A 22624-nucleotide genomic window follows, 5' to 3' on the forward strand; every position below is an offset into this window, starting at 1 on the left:
TTTCTTTATTTAAGGTAGTATATTATTATTATCTCATAAAGCTATCTTTGAATGCAATACCTGAACATATCCAGGCACTGCACACTTCACAAGCACGAGCTGTTACGTGAGATGCTGTATCTGGAGCAAATGCTGGTCGAAGTGCAGCACCCACCTACCAAAAAAAAAAATAAGCAAGTTTGCATATTGATACAATTCACATGGAACAGATTACCACCCAAAAGAACAAATGGCGCTTGACCCTTCCAAGCATATCTAACGTTCTATGGCATCTACTCTCCATTTAGTGCAAATGACAGTGGGAGGCATACTACTTTATTTTATATAAATTAAAAAGTAAAATAAAAAAAGGCTTGTGTGTATAGAAAAAAAACTTTCTGAAATGCTGACTATTACTCTTTAAGGCCAGATTTTTCCTTTGTTGGTGTGTGACCTCAATGAGGTGCCGACCATCAAAACCTTCAGTAAATCTATTTCAAACCTCCAATCCTCCCCAGGAGAAACCTGGCGAGTTTCAAAATTTCCGTATAATGTTTGCTGATGCAAACATATTACTGTATACGGAAGATCAATACTGTATAGTGGAAGATAACAAGAAACTCCAGGGCAAACTGAAAAAGATGGTCCAACAAGTTATTAGACTTGTTATCTCAATTGTAAAAGTAATCAATTTATTTATCTCAATTATAAAGTAATGGAAGTGGGTGCTGAAAAAAAAAAAAAGACTGGTCATAAGGTACCAAATGGAAGAGGAAACCTTTCAAGTATCAGGCAGGAGAAAATCCTAGAGGGATGATATTACACTGTATCACCAAACATTTCATCAAATTTTCACAATTTCCACTTTGAAAATGAAAGCAAATGGTTACAAAAAGAACACCCTCAAAACAGTTCATAACAATCCAAATAATAAAACATTGTTAATCCTTTCACTGCTAAAGGTCAATCAATAGTGGTTGCCCAGAAGAAACAAGAGAGCAATATAATAATTTGACGATTATGCTTATTGGACCATATTTTGTATTAAATATGTACTATATTTTTTTTATGGTACAGATGAATTGGTGTTGAACAATTGGTGTAGCAATGAAAGAGTTAAAAAGGAAATGTTTACAAATTGATTATTTGGTCAGCAAAGGAGAATCAAAATCTAACAGAATTGTCAACTGTCTCATCACCTGAGCTTGATACTGTTCAAGTATCACATGACCCTGGAAATTCTGGTTCTGGAATGTGAGCAAATTTGCCTATGACCCGGTGTAGGATGTGAAGGCCTTCTAGTCGCAACTCATCACTGTCGCTGGTGGCTCCCATGAAGCCCATACGTACCACCTCACTCAGGTGCAGCACCAAATAGTCTCCTGTAGGATAAAGCATATAAAACTTATCGCTATTTGTATGGGGATCAAAATTCCAATTATGTTTAACCACTGCACTGCACTGTGCCTCAAGCATACAGAGGCAAAGCTTACCCTTCATTTTTGTCGTCTGCATTTCCCTGGCAAGAGCCAAATCAAAGTGTGCACGATTGTTTTCACACTCTTGGATAATTCTGGCAATGCACTGAGCAGCAAACACACGAGTAGTCCAACGGGGAGGGATGCTAGGGTGAGGGTCAGGATCCCCTCCTGTGTGGATCTGAACCATGTCATCATCAGCCCCCTCTTCACCTGTCTCTCCAGGGTTTTCATTTGTCCCACTCTCTGAAAAATGACAATTGTTTATAGCTTTTAATATGGAGTCTTACACAGGCCAGTATCACCTTGTAAATTACTTCTATTTTAATATTCTGATAATGTTTATTATTTCCAAGTAGTAGTTTAATTTGGAGTGCTTTGGCTTTACGGTGAGGGGGTTTCTAGGTTTTTGTGTAGATCTCTGATCCCTAAGGTCCCTTTCACCTCTACAAGGTGCAGGCCAGATACTGATCCATGGCCCCCAGTAGGTGCTTGTGGGTAGAGACCTGGTATGTTTTCCAAGGATTGATCTTCGACAGATTGAAGTATTGAGGAGATACTGAGGAAACACTTCACAGAAGAATACCTGCCAGTTTGGATAGAACATGGCTGAAAATTTCTGTTGCATCTGATATCTTTTTATCTTGCAATGTAGCAAAAACTTTACTTGCATCTGGCATTCTGGAAGAATGACTTCTAGCAGAGTGTAAGTACTCAAGAGTTTATCTTTCTGAATACAGTTTGGGCAGTGGGAAAGACAATGACCTTGTTTTGGAAAAAATCAAGATGACTGGTTTTTAATTTCAGGTTGATGCAATTTATTCACACCCTAGGGGAAAAGCCATAGAGCTATCTTTGAAAAATTAAGTTTAATGATAGCCATAGAGCTATCTTTGAAAAATTAAGTTTAATGATTAGTGCATGCAAAATACTGGTAATGAGTGAAAATCCTGTACACTCAGGTTCACCTAAGTAGATATACTTCATGTGACTTCAAAATTGAAGACACATTAAAATTTGCCCATGAAGCGTGGGAAAAAGAAGGGCATGCATGGCATCTCCTTTAGTACTGCTTGGAATGAGTTCCTAAAGACACACAATAGTAGTAGTAGTAGGTACCATAGGAAAACCATTGAACATAGTTAAACTACAGGTTTATGGTTGGTTTTGAATTGCAAGCAGTTTTCATTCTTCTGGATTTATAGCAATACCTTTCAAAAAAAATGTTTAGTGGCTGTGGCCTTGAAAATACAGTACTGGAGAAAATGGTGAGAATTTTAAGTCATTGAGTATTTATTAGTTAACTATGTAGTCATTCTGAGATAACTATAATATTCTCCACTTCCTTCCTAGCATCAATGTGACCAAACAGTGAAGTCGGAAAAGAGCCATTTTGCAACGGTGAAGAACCTTTTCAGCTCTGACTATTATGATCATATGCCAACTTGCTCAGAAATTAGCTTTTCACTTACACTTAGCAGCAGTTTTTATTTCTATGTTGATTAGATATTAAACAAAAATGAAAATTAATAAGAAAGCATTATTAATAACAATTTCGAAAAGTTGTTTTAAAAAACCGTTGGAATTTTTCCTTGATGAGACTAAGTCATAACCTCCTAAATTTAAAACTCAAAATGTGATAATCCAAGATTTAAAACTGCCTATGAGATCCTGTGACTAGTAACCAGTTTCTAAGTCACTTATCTCATTAAACATACTTGTCATGGGTGCTATTATTAATAAGCTGGTCTAGAGTCAGTGAAATACCTTTACACTTCATAACTTGTAGTTTCCCTCTCACCTGATGCACTAGTGAGAACCTCTCTGCAAGAGAGTAAGCCACAGGTTGAGGTGGGAGGTTGCCAGAGCTTGCAACATGGATGTCAAAGTGTGATGCACATGACGTACCAACACGCAGTCTGTCTCTGTGTCCAACAGACCAAACAGCAAGCCTGGAAGTCCTGTTTCTGTCATAACTAACCCTGGAAATTGAAATAAAGAATAAAAATTTAGCACCAATTTTTTTCAGTCATCAAATATGCTATACAGAAAGGAAAATGAATGTAAAACATTGATACAGTAATGCATTTAGTATGGCCATTTTCTAAAATGTATTAAAATTAGGTTTACTTGAAAACCAAATGCCATTTAGCACCCAAAAGTTAAATATTAATTCCTAAACTTTTAGTCTGCACTATGGTTACCAATTTTCTAAGTGCTTCAATAACTAGACTCAAAAGCTTTATACAAAATAATGAATTAGTATAAAATGTTAAATCTAAAAGTTGGTCTTTTAAGAAAATATGAACCATGCTTCAGACTCATCTTTTCATTCATATTGTCAGAACAAACCCAAACTTAACCTCCCTTCATATTACCATCATGTTGGTTCAGCGCATTATTACTGCACATTTATCTACCTATTTAGTACCTATTATTTAAAAGAATTATTATTATTAACACTGGACTATATATCAACCAATTCCATCTTAATGATCAAAGCTCTCAAGATCAGTAATTATGTACTGTATATGAAGCTGTGTGCTTGCTTAATTGTGGGTAAGATGAGTGAGATGTAGTTCTTTAGTCTTATTTCCTAGTTAATGTATAATTACCTGCTACATTTATACATCCTGATATGCAAGTGCTCTAAAATCATGAGACCATAGAGCAAAATTATCACCACCATAGCAAAGCCAGAGAGAGAGAGGGACGGGCATCAATCACTGATTAATAGTGATACTGGGACCAGATTCACGAAGCAGTTATGCAAGTACTTACAAATGTGTACATCTTTCCTCAATCTTTGATGGCTTTGGTTACATTTATTAAACAGTTCACAAGCATGAAAACTTCCCAATCAACTGTTGTTATTGTTATAAACAGCCTCCTGGTGCTTCGGAGCTCATTAACTGTTTAATAATTGTAAACAAAGCCGCCGAAGATTGAGAAAAGATGTATAGATTCGTAAGTGTTTGCATAACTGCTTTGTGAATCTGGCCCCTGGTCTATAGTTAAATACCTCATCTCTGCCATTGTTTTTATAAATTGGAACTATGTATGCCATTTTCCAATATGTCTACATGGTTTACTGTTTGCAAATATCCCTAGATAATAATGCAAAGTGGGCTGAAAAGACTTTTTGATCCAAAGTGAAACTCCATTTGGCCCTACTACACACATGCACCAACTGAAAATACTAATGACATGGTCCAAAGTCCATGATATGTCTGATATTGTAAAATCCTTGATTTGCATACATGTCGTATACCTGTAAATGATTCCAAGGATCAACATTCCTATGGCCTGGTCTCTTGATCAGGCCTCCTGGTTGGTCTAGTTAACCAAGCGGTTTGACACAGCTGCTCACAGCCTGACACATGAGTCATGCTTGGTTGATCAGGTTTTCCTTTAAAGCTGTTTATCAAGTTTTCTTTTGAACACTGTGAGAGGTCAGCCTATTATGTTCCGTGTGTGTAGGAGAGAATTGATGTCTTGGGCTTTTGATGTTGATCGAAAATGTTCTCTCTCAGAATGCATATTGCACCTCTGCTTTTCAATGGGGCTATTTTGCACATCCTGCTATGCCTGTTGGTCTCATGTGGTGTTATTTCTGTACAGATTTGGAACCAGTCCTCCTAGTGTTTTCCAAGTGTAAATTATTATGTATCTTTCCCACTTGAACTCTTGGGGAATACAGATTTAAAGTTTTCAAGATTTCCCAATAATTTAGATGTTTTATTGAGTGGATTCTAACAGTAAAAGATCTTTGCACGCTCTCCAGGTTAACAATTTTTCCAGCTTTATTCTTGAATATTCCCTTCTCTGCCTCCATTAATCTCTTACCCTTCCACTTTGGATTTTATCTTTCAATATTGTTTACTTTTAAACAATTTACTAAATAGGCTGGGTTCCATTTTGCATTTGTCCATTATCCCATTCTCAAAGTTTCTTGTTTACATTTCCAGGTGGAGAAAATTTGGACCTGTTCTCTGAACTCACTAATAGGTAACACTGAGTTTTGTACCCGATGCACAAGTAGATGAGTACTTATGCAGTGGGTACTGCAAGATTATTTATCTTCATAAATAATGAAATTTCAATGACAATTTAATATTAAAATAATAATTATACTCGAGTCATGTACCTTGGTCCTGCTCATCTGAGCCCTGAGCAAGGCTCAAGGCATGTTCAGCACACCTCCCAGGCTTCACGTTGTGACAATTGCCTCAGACATGACACTGCAGCACGACGCAGTAGAAGATGATCACAGCTCAACTTTTTCTGTTGTTAAAAAGATACAAGATAATACACATACATTAATTTACAACAATATTAGCTTTAATTCATTCTAGACACCCAAATTCCCTAAGGCAACCCTGATCAATCTAGATGCCTTATTCAGCATTGTGCAGCTTGTCAATAATAAACAAATGAATGGTAATAAATGTGTTGATTTTGTGCACATATTAATTGGCTTAAATAGGAGCCAATCAATTTATCAAAATATGTTGACAGGTCACCGAGGAATTTAAAAAAAAAATTAGGGATCATGATCACACATTCACAAACACAACCGTACAAATATTTGTAAACACGTACCCATAAACCAATGCAAGCAGGTACTATGACTTGACTGAGGACAACCAAATAATATAATGAAGTTGACATGGAGTGATGCAATCAACTTAGTGCAGTACACAATTATACTCAACTAAATAAAATTAATTAACTTTATCTGAACCAGGAAATTGAAAGATGAGGGAGCCGTGAGCTGAATTGTGTATTAATAGGAAGTACGTAAACAGCATGAAGAGCTAAGAAATAGGGGAATTCATCACCTATCACTCAATGGTGCAAAAGCTCAGCATTTTGTGAATAAAATTAAGTTGGAAACTCAATCATTTCTACCTTCTGACCTCAGTTGTTGCCTGAGAAAAGAACTTGTACACCATATTTCAAAGTGCACAGGTGAATTTCAAAATTATGCAGGCTTAGATTGGATTAATGCGTTTGGGCATGCCATGTCACTAGTCTTTTGATCAATATAATTCTCTACAGTCAGTCAGGCTTGCACAAACCTTACATTCTTGTGTTTATCAAATATTGTTGGACCTTTTTTCCCACATCATTCATCCCAAGCACTTTATTATTTGCCAAATTTTTGCCTGGAAAATGGAATAAAATATTTAAGTTTTTATGGGTTTTTTTTAAGATAGCCAGTAGAATTTTGGAACTTAATCTTATTTACACCATACATCTTTATGTATAATTGTATACATGATTGTAGATTGTAGTTTTCCTCTAAATATTAGATATAGAATAATTTGGCAACTCACCACAAGCATGGGGACGAGCGAGGAGAGATTGACATGCCTGGGGGCAAACATGTGCATCTGCTGCAAACATGCTATAGCCTCAGCTTGCACTAATGGATCAGGATGCTCTTGCACCAGCCCACACCCACACAGGAGAGACCATCTCACCATGACAACACTGCTATTGGTACCTAGAGAACAATCAATTATTTATACTGAGAATACAAACTTGTTTAACTATTTATGGATTTAACAATATAATCCAGTTTAAGTACCAACAAATTATTAAAGCTTTGAAAGACATGGAGAATAATTATACATGTATACAAAGGTAAAACTTGCCTTGTAACTCTGGACCAACAGTAGTAATAAGAGCCTGGAGACACTTTCCAATGCACTGATGAACCTCAGCTGTGTGAGGAGGAACAGTAAGCAGAAGTTCCAGAAGCAAGGCTAGTGAAGGTTCAACATACGAGCGGAACATTGGACCCCCTGAGTCGGCAATAAGGGATAATGCATGAAGAGCCCAAACCTGACAAAAGCAGACTAATTTTAAATTCTTAGTGCAAAAATGAGCCTAGGTTTACATGAGCAGAAAATTTCTGAGCAGATTCACTTAGTTCCTACCTAAGGTAATTTTCCACTGTCAACAGCTGAGCAAATTGCACAGTCAGGCAGACCAACTCTTGAGGTATCGGTGCCACAAAGAAGTTTTCAAGCATTCCTGCAGGGTCATACTGGTACTAGGAAGTACTGGTGGATATCATCCAGCTAAAGTGAGGTGTAGAACACTAAACACACAAAACACTTTATAAGCCCTCCTTGGGAACCCTGAGACTGCAAAATGCCTCCTTGCAAACTACTAGCTGGCTTGTTCATCTGCTAACTCTCCTGCTGTCACCATTAGCTAGGCAGCATTGTGAAGGAGGTGGCAGCCAGCATCCCAGCTTTGTGATAGGGCAGTGTGAGAGTTATCACTAACATTTCCAAAACTGAAAAATGGTTGATAGCTGCCTTAAAACCTCCTCTGCCTGCTCTTTTCTTAAATGTGTCACACTTTCACTGATTTTTGTACTAAAAGCATCATAGTGTGAAATGGTGTCAATCTAAAATATAGATTGGGTTCCAAGCAATCAAAATAACCATAAGTTACTTGAATTATCCTTCCCTCCTTTCCAATCATTTTCAATCAGAACTGGGATAGATCATTACAAATGCACGTGTAATATGCATGTACACTGTACGGAAGAAAGATATGCAGGAACTTTTCACTTTTCACAATTAGTGACTTCGAACTTTTTTTATGCGCATATTAATGACATGGATAGTGTTTGAATGTGTATCAATGTCCTGCACAACTTCATAGATAATTCTCAAATTACATACTAATGCTTAATGTAACTACAAAAATGCAGTGAAAAATACAAATCAATGATACTGAAATAAATCATTATAAATATATTCGCGACAACTCCTGCCACTCGTCTAGCTCCAGTGACCTCCACAGGCGTCTCGTTCATTACCAGTCTCGAATCAGTGATATTTCAATTTTCCTCTGTCCAACATAGCCAAAGTGAGCTACTTACAATAATTTTTAGTTTCTCATGATCAGGGAATGCATTTTACTAATATTAGAAGAAAATCAAACAAATTTAATATACTGTATACATTTTTTGGAGCACACCACGAAGTTGCCATATTAAACAGGTGCACAGTGCAGTGGTTAAATTATTTAAAAACAATACAACTATGAAAATCAAATGCTACATATGTATATTTACCTGTACCACAGGAGAGGTAGTGTCCTTTGCAAGTGCCAGAAGAATACTGATGGAGGTACTGAGGTGCTGGCCAGAGCCCATTCCTCCAACATACCGATGTAAACATCCTAATGCCAAAGAGTGACCGGTACGACTTACAGCATCACGTGCACTTTTTAGCTTGTCAAAACTGTTCTGAGCCATCTCTGCCACAAAACGGGGGTCTCCTACAACCTGGGCCATACGACCAATGGCTTCGCCTGATGCACACCGCAGAGTTGAGTTAGGGTGTGTTAAACCTCCCTAGAAAAAATATTAATTTCCTTTCATTTACTTAACAACCAAAATAGTATTTCAATTAAAATACAGAAGAACAGCTTTGCCAATGCAACACTAGTTTTTGCCTCCACTAGTAAACCATCAGTGAAAAAAATACAAGCAGATGAATAAACGCCTGGAAGTGCTGTGCCTCCACTGCCCCCTAACACCCTGAAAAGAAACATTTTCAAACAAAACAACATAGTAGTACATTAATCTTCAGGAATCTCTTAATCCTAACTCTTGAGTTAGTCAATTTGGTCGTTAGTGAAAATTATTCTCTGGCACAATCAACTTTTGCCCAGGTGCTTTGAAATTTTTTTCAATATCCTATCATGTCATCAACCATATCATCCGAACTTCAAAACTGGAACCTGGGTCTAGTATATGCTGTCATTTGAAGGTGACAATCAAATCTCAACTGCTATGATTGACGTCCTCAACCCCCCCCTCCCCACACACACACGTACATATTTCTACTTTTTTCAACATAATCAAGGAACATTGTTAAACACATTGTGAATGTTAGAGACAGTACTGTGTATATAAAATATAATAATACATAATGAAATCGATTTACAACTTGTGTGAATTCAAGTAACCATTTTCTTTTTCTTTTTTTCAAGAATCCTTCACCATTGTGCATGCTATAATGATTAATGATAATTATAGAGAATATTTTATTCTTATCAGAATTACAATATTCTGATACGAATAAGCAAAAACAAGGGATACAACAAATTGAGAAACAAAAAATTAAATGATAATTAATTTTGGCCTTAAATTTGCAAATAAGATTCATCAATTTCATTGGTGAGAAGGCTTTTTGGTTTTACTTATGATATTCTATGCAGTGGGAAACTTATGACTCAGTATTGAGCTGCTTAGCCCACTTTATATATTTATTGGTTTTAATTTTTTTGTATAATATTCCATGTCTTGCAAACATTTCTGATTTAGTAATGCATTACTCTGATCAAGTTTTTAATCAGAAAATACTCGGCGCTCTCTACGATTATTGTGGTTACGTGAATCATAGGGTGAGGCAAGCCCACAATTGTAAATGTCAGTTTCTGAATGTAAGCTTAGTATACCTGTGTCTATAGTATATACTCCTGAAGTTGTCACATTGTTGACAAAAGTTGGAAAAGGTTACACAAAGCTTCTATGGCTAATGATACCTACCAACAGAAGAGCTGTTGCAGCTTTTTTAACGTCATCTTGACCAAAGGATGCCTTGTTGTCACTCAGTACCTTAAGAGCACTAAGGACAGCTGTGAAGATGTTCATTTGGACCGCTTCTTGGCGTTGACTCTTGGCTGCTCGAATCATGTCGCCAAACAAATTTAACATCTGGAAAAAGAAAAACAATTAAAAATATAATAATTACAAGCTAATTTTAGAAGACTGGTGAGAGAAGATCAAGAAAGTAATATATTGAAGATAAATAATATCCTCCTAAGTACTGTATATACAAAAAATGACATGTTCTGTAGGATCTGCAGTATCAACAGCTCTTGCTTTTTCCCCCTTGTCCATGTTCTACAAACATGATGCCAGTCATTAGTTTCCAGTATAAAATTAACCCCGGCCCTTGACCTGGAGATGAGCGCTACTTTATTATGTGTTTTATCATGTGACGAGAAGTAGGAGTATGAAGTGTAACCTTTGCTGCCAATTCAATCTAAGCTCAAAACAAATTTTGTTTTTTAAACTTTGCTGATATGTAAACAAGTGTTATTGTTATGTAAATACTGTAAACAAAATATTAATTGCTAATATCAGAATATATTAAATTATATAAAAGAACAATAATGCCACTACAATAATGTGTAAATAATGTTAAGCATGCTGTATATGCAAATACAGACTTGAATGCATACTAGCAGTGGAGGCAAAATTGACTTTCGAGCCCAATTCTACAAATACTGTACAACAACAAACAGAAAGGAAATTGGATTACTATTTTCCTACCATGTAACTTTATATACCTTCTAGTGGAAATATATATACTGTACCGTATACTGTATTCAATATATATTTCTTAGCACACTAGAGTAATATATATTATTACTATTATACAATCGACTTGATAATAGTTCAGAATGGACCGAACCGTCGTTGTCCCTTCACCTTCTAGTGTGTGGTCTGGTCATCAATATGTATCAGTTATTACCCCATATAGTAAAAGTCAGCAGTCAGTCAGACAAGACAATCCGCTTACCTTAAGTCTGTGCTTGTTTGCCACCAGAGGGAACATTTGCCCAAACAGCACAACTGAGGCATCAATGACTGTTACACCAAGGGGCAAGGGGCCAGCAATGGCCTCCCCTTCAGGCAGTGGACGGTAGAGAAACGTTGGATCGTGCTCAAGAGCTCCTGAACCACTCGCACTGTTTGGCTGTAACTGTATTGAAAAAATAACCTTAGCAGAATTTGAAAATTACATTGTACAGGACAGTACAAATTTAAATGTTTAAATTTTCAGATTAAAATCCTAAAAAAAATTTAATTTATGAATACTTAACCATTCCCAATTCAATGTACAACATAATACTGTATAGGACCTCCATATAATAGATCCTTCAAAACATAAAAATCATCACCTGCCCCCCACCAGATTTTCCCTGCAAAAGTCAAATTAAAAAAAATAATAGTGGGGAACACTGAAATGAGGTCATCTGTTTATCACATGAAATAATTTCCATCAAATTGTATTTTTCCTTACTTTTGCTTTTTAATTTAATTATTATTAACAATTAAAAATTGTAACTGGTCATGCCATGTAGTAGAGGAATGGAGACAGATTTATATTTTCTGGGCTGGTACCACAGACAGCCATAAAGCTACCAGGCATGTGGACTTTCACAGGCCTTCTAAACACCATGCCCTGGATCTGGTGTGCTCAGAGAGACAAAAGCAGCATAGGATCCAAGATCAACTTCTTACCCGAGTACTCTGCCCAGAAAGTACAGGTGAAGCAAAATAAACTACGTGTCTTGACAAAAGATGGAAATAAGGGGAAGCCGTATTTTTTCAAATGTCAACTAACCCTCTGCTAATATCCAAGCATACCACCAGGTGGCAGCTCAAGTCACCCAGGGCTCCAGACTGCCTGCCCCTTTATTCGCACGCTTAGTACCAAACGTCACTACTCTCCAGACATTTTTCATTTACGGAAGTAAGAATAGCACTCTTATCTTGAAGTTATCTTGAGATGATTTCGGGGCTTTAGTGTCCCCGCGGCCCGGTCCTCGACCAGGCCTCCACCCCCAGGAAGCAGCCCGTGACAGCTGACTAACACCCAGGTACCTATTTTACTGCTAGGTAACAGGGGCATAGGGTGAAAGAAACTCTGCCCATTGTTTCTCGCCGGCGCCTGGGATCGAACCCAGGATCACAAGTCCAGCATGCTGTCCGCTCGGCCGACCAGCTCCCCGGTCGGGGAGGCAATGCAAACATTTTATAGCACACCAAACAGTCTAGTGACCATGCAGACACAAAAGTAGCACTGTTCACATTACAGAGGAAGACAGAGCTGATTCATATAACAGATCCTGATGTTAAAATGTGGACTTGGGATGCCATCTTGAGGTTATCAGTATATAAACACAGTAAGACTAATTATTCATATGCCGAGGACCCCTCTTGTACAGTATAATTTATTAAGTAATACAGATCATCTGATAATAACCAAAAAATATATAACTCATACTCGTATGGTAATAAACTATCACAAATGGAAACTGCTATTACCTGATCCTCAATTGACTTATGATGTGTGTGATGTAGCCAGGTGCCAAGTATGACAGAGTCATCAGCATGACACATGGTGCGCAGGAGGGAAGTGGTGGTGTTGGCACCACTCTCTGCCAGTGTGAACTCACTCACCAGCAGCTTCAGTATACTTGTGTAGTGACCTGGTGGAATACTCCAGTCAGATCAAACAATACAATGAAAAAATTTATTGTTTTTTACCTTTGGTTAAATTATTTAAACATCAGTGTTAACCGTGCTGCTGCTATCATTGACAAGTAAATGATTTGCAATAAACATAATATGACACGGATCAACACAAAACTAACTGCAAATTCAAACAACTTTCAAAGCTGTTTGAAGAATAATTGAAAGCATTATCTTAGATATTATTGTAAAAGAACATTAATTTACTTGAATACAACTACTGTATTTCTGGACTACAGTAATACAGTAGTTGTTCTGTATTACTGTAATGCAGTAATTTTCCAACATCACCAGGACCCAAGTCATCACAGACAGTTAAAACAAGAGGCACAGGACACAGTACAGTAATCCCTTGATTTGTGCAAGAAATCCATACCTGAAAACTTTGTGTGAAGCAAATTTGCACAAATCAAGATTAAAATTACATGAAAATAAACAGGAATGCATTTCACAGGTCTCCCAAAGCAGGCTTATTTCCCATTCATATCTCAACAACACTATGAGTGCTTGATGCACTGTGCTGCTACATACCAAATACATTCGTCCAGCTATCGGCAGCCAGTTTACACTTGGATACACCCTACCACCTACAAGACCAAGACAGAACTTTTGGATGTACTGTACTTTTGATCCAATGCTGCAGGAGCTACAGATTATTTTTTTTTTTTTTGCCACGAGTGTCCGACAACCGACGACCAAACCCTATACAGTACTGTATTTACTGAGAAAATCAATTGGAGCAATGCAGAGGATTGATTTCCTCTTTGATATATCACAATAAAAGTGATTTCCTTGTGTATTTATTATTAACACTTTCGCGCTATCTGGACGCGCCGGCGCGTCCCGTTTCGTCTAACGCTAACGCATAGTGGACATAAAGTTGAGTCCTCTTTTAAAATATTTGTATAAAATTCAATTTTTATCCGATTTACTTTGGGTTTGTTTCAAACTGCGCGCTATGAGGCTCTCGTTCTCACCACTAGGCTGCATGGTACAATAAGTTCATGAAAGGTGTGGATAACTTCGATCAAATGGTATTTTGTCCCAAACGGGTTGCAGGTGGGTGACTTTAGCCGTTTATACTGGTAATGCTTCCCCCATATCATGTATTATATGCATATGTCTGTTTAGGGAATTTTATTCCGATCAATATACAACCAAAAATAACTGTGTGCAACAAGTATAAACTTGACAAACATAACAAAAGTAAAAACATTTCGTGTGTGTTTGACGCTCACTGATATGTTCCAGCGTTGTTTTATATTTGGCGCTATTCTAACTTACGCTTTGTTGATATTTTTTACCTATGGGCACATAGAACATTCTATTGCGAACACATTGACACAAAAATGAATGACGTACATAGAAAATTAATGTCATGAGAGTGAAATAAGTATAAACTTTCAAAGCGCCGTGCGTCGTCCCGTCACCGATACCGGGTAACAATTTCACCACTTCCCACACTCTTGCGGGCGGGCCGCATCATTATTCTACGCTTATATTCATATCACCGTGTTGGGAATTTCATTGCGAGTCCATTGATACCAAAATTAACGCTGTAGAATAAGTGTGGAGGTGATTACAATCCCAAGAGTAAAAACATTTTGTTGCTGATGGGCGCTCACGGCGAGTCATCTTCGTAGTTATTTATTTGGTGCTGGTATCCCTATACGTTTCGTGACTTTTTTTACTGATGTTCTTCTAGAGAATTTTATTGCGAACACGTTGGTACCAAAATGAAATACGTAGCATGAGAACTAAGGTCAGAAGAGTAAAAAGAGTATACACATTTTTGTTTTTACGCTTAAGCGATAAAAACGCAGCGCGCACATTCGGTTGGCTGAGTGACCTTTGCGGAGAGCGCGAAAGTGTTAACACTTTCGCGAATATACTGAAAAACTGAATATACTAAAACATAAAAAAAGAAACTAGCACAAGCATAATAAATATATACAAATAATGACTAAATACTGGAGGGACAGGTCCCAAATCTGCACAGTAAAATAACAACGTACTGGAGTGAACAACATGGAAGAAAATGCAGAATAGAACCAGTGAAGAGCAGAGGTGCCATGGGCACAATCAGAAAACACTGTATGAACATCAGGGGTCCACGGTTGTTCAACATCCTACCAGCGAGCATCAGAAATATTACAGGAACAACAGTGGACATCTTCAAGAGGAAACTAGATTGTTTCCTTCAAGGAGTGCCGGACCAACCGGGCTGTGGTGGGTATGTGGGCCTGCGGGCCGCTCCAAGCAACAGCCTGGTGGACCAAACTCTCACAAGTCAAGTCTGGCCCCGGGCCAGGCTTGGGGAGTAGAAGAACTCCCAGAACCCCATCAACCAGGTATCAACCAGGTAACCAGGTATCAACCAGGTATACTAACACCAAACCATTTTAAATCGGGATATGGGATCCTGTTCCAAGGGCAATAATACCTGTTTGAATTTGTGAGCCGGATGCATGCTTAGTCTTCTTTCTTCTACTTTGTCAAAACAAACTTTCATTCTAACAATGAATGTGGTTACATAAATCTTAACTGAATTAACGAAGTTATAACCCTTCTTAGGAAAGATAATTTTCATGGCTCTAAATTCCTACACAATAGCAACAGTATGAAAAAATGTAAACAATACTGCAATTCAACTCCAACCAATGAATTTTTATGAACCTTAAGTTCCTAATGCCAATTTTAAAACACTTACCATAAGTTTAAAGTGAGAAAATAGAGTAAAAGAGTATAGAGACTTACTCTCAAATGACTGAGGAGGTAAGAGAGAGAGCACTTCATAGAGGCGGAGTCGCACCATGGCCGTCGAGGCCTTCAGGTGCTGGCCATACTGCTTCACAATGTGTGTTATACTGTGGATTATAAAATTAAAAATAAATAAAATTATGCAAATATGTTGTAATAATAATAATGGCAATATTCTTCAAGTATTTTAACCATTCATAACTTATTAATAAAAATATGAAAGTTAAAACACTCACAATTTCTTGGCAAATATTTTTTTCCTTACTAAAATACTGAAGACAAATGAAGATAATAAAAAGTAATACTGTAGGTACTGTACAATAAAACCATTGAATCAAACTTTTCACAAATAAAGCAAACAAAAATTACTGATTATTGTAAGAATGTCTTACAAATTTAAACACAAACATTAAGAATATTTAGTAATTTATTCAAAACCTAAATTATAAGATGCAACGAATATCTGAGGTATGGATGAACATTGTTATTTTCAAGAATGCCGACAGTCAAATCAAGTACCATATTGTATACTGTACTTAGTATGACAACACATCTTAAAAATAAATGAGAAATGCTGCACCTATAAATAAATCTACCAGACTTGCTAAAGGACATTATAGAAGCTCAACATTAAAACACCACAGCAAAAACACGATGCAGAATCATATGGTGCTCTCCATTCTCAGCAGCCACTAGGTTGGTCCCTGTGCCAGACCCTAAAGTTCACCAAGGATGCAGCCTTAACATCAGGTCCTGTCAATCTGCACCTCACAAGGACAAGAAACTTATCAAATGGTCTTGCTGCCTAGTTGGTGAGGTTGGTGCTTGGAGAACGTTTTGAGAATACATGAATGAATCTTATGGAGGTTCATTCTGGGCTGGATTGAGAAATCTTTATTGGCTACCTCCCTACATCTACAACTTAGCAGACACATCTATAATATTCCTGCTGCACTGATTGATTACTGGCCTGGCCTGGCTGTTGTGTGGTCAAAGCCTTGGGAGAGCAGGACATTGCTAGGGGAGCAACTTAACAGTCTAACTCAGGAAAACTTTGAAACTTACTTTTTTAATGAAACTAGTATACCTGGAAAGCATGAGAAGTGCAGCCTCAATGGGGAGGAGAAGTCTCCGTACAGTGTCTTCTGCAGCCAATTCCGAGCAGTGAAGCAGAAAGCTGTGCATGGAGGCCAGGGCACCAGCTCTACCTTCCAGAGTTACCTAGAGAGAAATTACGAGCACCCTAATGAGCTTTCAGTCAGAATTATTTAAAGCTGATATTTTTTGGCATTAATTAGTATTGCTCGATATACATATCAGTGCTTGGATTGCCTATGATATTAAAGTGAGTAATGTATTGAGGATTTTTTTATTGAAAACCTTTTAAGGGAGCATATACCCTGAAATTAAAAGTTTTCAGTTTCAATCATATTTTCTTCACAAAATAGAACTGGTAAGATCTCCTACTGATGAAAATTTCAGCCCCCATAAGATAAATATTATAAACTAAAAAAAAGTACAGTATTGCAACCACAATCAGCATTTATAAAATAGCCTCTGGTGAGGTTTTGAAGGGAATTACAAATCTTGAAGAAAATAGTAGGAATTCAGAGCTAAACTGGCAAACACCAGCAGTACTGATGGAAGACTTAGATGATTTGCCAGTACTCTGAGGCGAGAGCTAAGGATAACCTAACTTAACAATCATTGTAAACAAATGTGTAATTTCAGGAATTCCTCCTTTTTCATCTTGCAACTTTAAACAAAATGTGTAAATCTACCTTTAGTAAGGTTTTAAAGGAAAACAAAAATTGAATTGTAAATGTAAGGGCCTAAAAGTTACATAACAAAAATTTTGTACACACACACACACACACACACACTGGTTAGATTGTTTCCTGCTTCCATCTAACCAATGACAAAGTCAAACCTGAAGTTAACAAGAGTAAACACAGTAGAATATAAATGATCCATACTAACCTGCCATGTGAAAGCATCTCCCCGAGCCTTCTCACTCTCAATCTCTTTACTTGATCTAGGGAAAGAGTTCTTCCACAGAAGCAACATCCTAGGCAGCAGCCCACGCACCACCCCAACACCTGAACCAAAGTACGAAATGCAGAAACAAATACAAAAAATTTTAAATAGAAAAATTCCGAGATCATATCTGTCCTTCATTTAAATTTTTTAAGATACAGTATATCACTTGACATTCTTTGATACTTTAATAACAAAAATCTGGCTTTGAGTGAATACAAACAGTTTAATTCTGAATAAGATACTGATGATTTCTAAGATTATTGTGTTGGTTGCCATAGAAAATAATTTAAGACTTGGTGAAGTGAGCTCATGTACAGTACTGTATTGTAATCGTTCCACCAAATGTGGTGTTGCAAAAACCAAAAGTAAATACATTTTAGTAAAAATGTATTTTTTGTATTAGAATACTTTTCAATTAAATTTTGATTATCAAAATACTGTACAGTACAATATGTGGAAATACATGTTTTATCATATACACTAATGAAACATAAGTATTTTAGTCACAAAATAGTGAAAAAAGGGCAAGAATGCAATGGAAGTTCTTTTGCTGCAAAAAGAAACCAAAACAAACTGTCCCATTCAAACAATACAACATTTTACAGTCATCTGGCTTTCATATGTTTATCCTGATTTGTACTTAATGTAGATATAAATGTATAAGTTACTAATTCCATTATAATTGTTATCCTAAATCCAATCTCCCCTTGATATCACTTCCATTTCAGACACCACTGTACAGTATATGGAGGCTATTTCAATTGTGAAGAGTTACACATGTTTGGTAAATATATTATTAAGATCAGCCAGGAAAATTTTACGTCATTGGACTGCACGAACTTTAAAATCATGCAGGTACTTATGCACTTTCATACCCAATTTTGATGTGAATGGGTGAATTTTTTAGCTACACAGGTCAAGAGTGCATTAACACAAACTAGTCTACACTATCCACAGGTTTCCTATATTCTCAGGATTAAATTTGGCCCCAACAAACTTACATTTCTGTTTTACATAGGTTTTAGATCATATTTATGCATAATTACACTGTACTAGCATTCTGGATTAATTGGCGAGAATTTGTGACTAGAAAGCAGTAGGAGCATTAAATATATATGTTAAAACATTTGTTCAATATATGAAGTTCTTAATTTGCATTTTTTTTTATATGTAACCCCCCATGCAAATTGCAAGTTGTCTATATTGGTATTTTTTAAGTGGTAGGAGCAGTTTATAAAAACTATTGCTTTAAATTCCAACACAGCTATCACCTCTTCCCTCTATTGGTAAATGAATGTGCTTTTAGGGTGGACATTTTCAACATAACATGAAAAAGTTGACAACATACCTAGTGTCATAATAGAACCAATTATCAGCCAGCCTGCTTGAGTTCGATGCAAAGACAAACGTGAATTCTGACTGGCTGATCGAAGCAACTCCTCTGCAATGTTGAAGAGGACCTTGCCACGCATATGAGGGATGCCAAGGGGGGTCTTTTGTACACAGCCAACCAGTGCTGACACAACACAACTGTAAAAGTGGCAACACAATGTTATTGCCTTTACTAAAATATATTTAGTTTAGGGACAAGAGCTAATAAGCATCATTTGAGCTCGACACCAACAAAATTAAGACAGTGCCTAGAAAAGTATGTGAAAAATACCTTTTTGAACATACATTTAATTGCTTCCTTAGGCAAGATCCTACTCTAGTACCAATGATAGGATCATGATGAGTTACAGAAGGTCAACATTTTGCACTAATGCAGCAGGAATATTTTCTAGCTATCTAATGAATCATACTGGTGCTGGTAAGACACTGAAGAAAGCTCAAGGCAAACCCAGAATGAGCTCTAAATGGTTCATTTTTATACAACTCTGCATTTCTAAAACCTCTAAGGAGCGCACTCTATAGCTTCTGGTTGGGCCACCAGAAAATATATTAACAAAAAATATCCACCGCAGGCACCTACCCAATCTTCCCAGGGAAAGTTTAAGAATGTTGTAAAGTATCAACAGACTCACGATGTTACAATCAGTGGTAAAGCTGCAAGCGTTGACACAACAGCTGCTTCCCAGTACCCTGACATGTCTACTTTTAAGCTACCTGCACAAACTTGACTGTGCCAGACCTTACATGGCTGTATCCAATATCCATATTTCTCTCCTACACATTAGAAGGCTGGGACAAACCAAAATGCAATATGCATGATTTTAGTGCTTATAGCAGAAGTTGGAGGGTAGCAGCTAGCTAGGCCTAATAGAGGTCATTACAGACTGGGTTGAGTATTCTCTAGTGTCTCCTTACCAGTATGACCCAAAAGGGATGCTGGAAAAGAACTATGTCGTACTGGTGCAGATTGTTGTCTTGCAGTCTTGTCCTGACTGCATAGTTGACGAGAACAGCAGGACCTTAATAAAGGATTACCTTACCAAGTAGTACAGCTCTTAAAGTAACCAATTTCATTGCTAAACAGATAAAACTAAAATGACAACAACAAACAGGGACTAAAACTGAGAAGGGCAGCAGGAAAAAACGACCTTAGCAATTGCACTACTTTCTTCATGCAAACATTTATCTGTTTATGTGTTGCAGCACTGTAACCTTTATCATATCGCTCTGCCTGTATAGCCATCCTTATATTAAGTGATATAATACAAAGGTAATACCACAAAAATTCATTAGTTATTTAAATTTTAACTCGCTACTCAAAATCGACCAATCATCCCGTCAGGTACCATATTACATTAATCTGTTTTGAAACTATAAATAAAATTTTAATATTTTAATATAGTACATATTTACCTATATCCAGCAATGGCTTCTGGCGATGACTTTAGAGCATCAAGACGATCACAGCAGCGGGTAATGAGTGGGTGGAGTTGAGAGGGCAGGGCAAGACAGATGCACCGTAGGCACCACGCTCCACTCAGCCGAGCTGCACTACTTGGATGGAGTAAAACAGCAACAACTGCATCCACCAAATCTGTAAAAATTAACTTGAGATTTAACTTCTAAATAATTTGGAAAATCACATATTGTTCTGTAATATGCATACAGTAAATTAATTTATTGATTTTTCCGAGGCTGTCTGCTAATTGTAACAGAATAAACTCCTCATTTTGCTGTCTGTTGATATACACTTAACCATACATTTTATCTCTTGAGAATCTGTTATGATAATCTTTTCTATAAATAATGAATATTCAAGATATGGATAAAATGGGTAACTTTCTGAACAGTAATCATAAAGTTCTTGTAAATCTCATGTTCTACCAAGACAAAACCTGAATATGATCAATATCTTTTTTTATCAAACTTGACAGCTTTCCAATCATTTGGTCCTAAAAAAAAATGGCATTAGTATTATTTTTATTTAAAGAGGTATTAACCAAATTACTACAGTATAGAAAGATCATTACTCACTAAGGTGTGTGTCGAGAACAATGGTGGCACAAGTGGTGCTGAGGGACTGCATGAGGCAGCCCAACTCTTGTAGTAAACACACCAGCACATGTTGACCACCCTCGCCTCCATCTTTTGTACCCTCACCACTCACATCTCAAGAGTAGCAAATGTAACAAAAAAAAAAAAAATACAACTTCTGTAGTTGAAAGACACGGATAATTGTAATCACCTCGGTTGTAACAGAAAACACTAAATATCGAGAGATGTTTACTCAACTTGGGGGGTTAGCATGTACCTGAGGAGGATAGGTACTTAATGTGAACAAAAAGTGGAACCAATTTTTCCTTCCCTTTCATAGTTCAATGAGTGAATGCAAGAGAAAGAGTGAGTACAGTATGTAGTAAAATACCAGAACTTAAAAAAATTCTTCCTCAAATGACAGGACAATTTGAGAGCCATGACTGGGTGAAACCATCAAAATGCAATCTTTTGCATTCTAATATTTTTCTACATATTTATCAACATGATAAGATTCTAGGATTAAAGAGAAAAAGCAGACCAAAATGCAAGATAAGAAATAAGTAGTGTAAGGAATGTAAATTTATAATAAACAGTAGACTTAAAACTTAAAGGAATTTTGAAAGACAAGGAATGCAACTCGATAAAAAATGTCTATAAAATTCCAAATTAATATACATGTACAATATTTGTCAATTTTGATGGTTAATAAAATAGCTAAATAATGAACAAAGAAAAATACCCCAAGAATGGTAACACTTGATGAATCTTATCCATTAAAACATGCTAACAATTTAAAGATTATGTATTTTAGTACTCTTACTGATACTGACAGTACTGAGACAACAGACTTGGGAATAAAATTATAAAAGATCATTGTTGTCCTCCTACTTAATACAATACAAGAAAAATGATGTAATAATCTTCATCAATAATCTTCATTAGGAAATTTGCATAATTTTCTTAGTTATTTTTATTACATACCAACACTATTCATGTGCTTAATTATTAGCTGTGTAATTTCTTTGCAAGCAGCCATCTGTGCCTTCTCTCCAATCATGCGTCCTAGAGTAGCTCTCAGGATGAAATTGACACATTTGCGAGAATATACTGCATCGACATGGGATGTGGTGGCTTTTGGGCTGGCCACGAGTTCTGTCAGATGAGCCAACAGAGTTGAAATGTTTCGCTCCAGCCATAATGCTCCCAGCTCTTGAACGAGTACCACGTAGGCCTATAACCAAGAAACAACACACACATTTATGCAGATATGAATATAATTTACAATTGTATACCAGGCACATATTATATTTAAAATAAATAATCACTTTCTCACCTGGGTGATCCCCACTCTGACTTCACGTGACACTGACGAAGAACCTTTGATCATTTCACCAGTCCCTTTAAGAAAACTGCTTCCTCCACGTAAAAAACCCGTCAAGAGGATTGTCAGTGCTTCCTCGAGTGACAGTAACTTCACCACTCCTCCCTTACTCCCTGAAAATATAATAAATACTGTAAACAACCTATTTTTTTAATAAAATCTTAGTTCCAGTGAGTCAGAGTGATTGAATGTGAGCAA

The 22624-nt window shown here is 36.8% G+C and overlaps 1 protein-coding gene across 1 annotated transcript in view; it reads right to left on the reverse strand.

Annotated features, from left to right (window-relative positions):
- The window catches only part of LOC123774551 (HEAT repeat-containing protein 5B), a 45545-nt gene that overhangs the window by 18813 nt on the left and 4108 nt on the right, over window positions 1-22624 (reverse strand). Inside the window, 22 exon segments of the mRNA XM_045768903.2 lie at window positions 61-154; window positions 1179-1217; window positions 1219-1361; window positions 1473-1703; window positions 3259-3286; window positions 3288-3439; window positions 5605-5650; window positions 5652-5741; window positions 6797-6966; window positions 7118-7307; window positions 8557-8838; window positions 10039-10206; window positions 11078-11260; window positions 12610-12773; window positions 15574-15683; window positions 16664-16797; window positions 17557-17675; window positions 18965-19146; window positions 20422-20602; window positions 21043-21177; window positions 22027-22276; window positions 22379-22539. Of these exon segments, the coding sequence (XP_045624859.2) occupies window positions 61-154; window positions 1179-1217; window positions 1219-1361; window positions 1473-1703; window positions 3259-3286; window positions 3288-3439; window positions 5605-5650; window positions 5652-5741; window positions 6797-6966; window positions 7118-7307; window positions 8557-8838; window positions 10039-10206; window positions 11078-11260; window positions 12610-12773; window positions 15574-15683; window positions 16664-16797; window positions 17557-17675; window positions 18965-19146; window positions 20422-20602; window positions 21043-21177; window positions 22027-22276; window positions 22379-22539 (3252 nt within the window).

Source organism: Procambarus clarkii, chromosome 51 (assembly GCF_040958095.1).
Source record: "Procambarus clarkii isolate CNS0578487 chromosome 51, FALCON_Pclarkii_2.0, whole genome shotgun sequence".
Classification (NCBI taxonomy): Eukaryota; Metazoa; Arthropoda; class Malacostraca; order Decapoda; family Cambaridae; genus Procambarus; species Procambarus clarkii.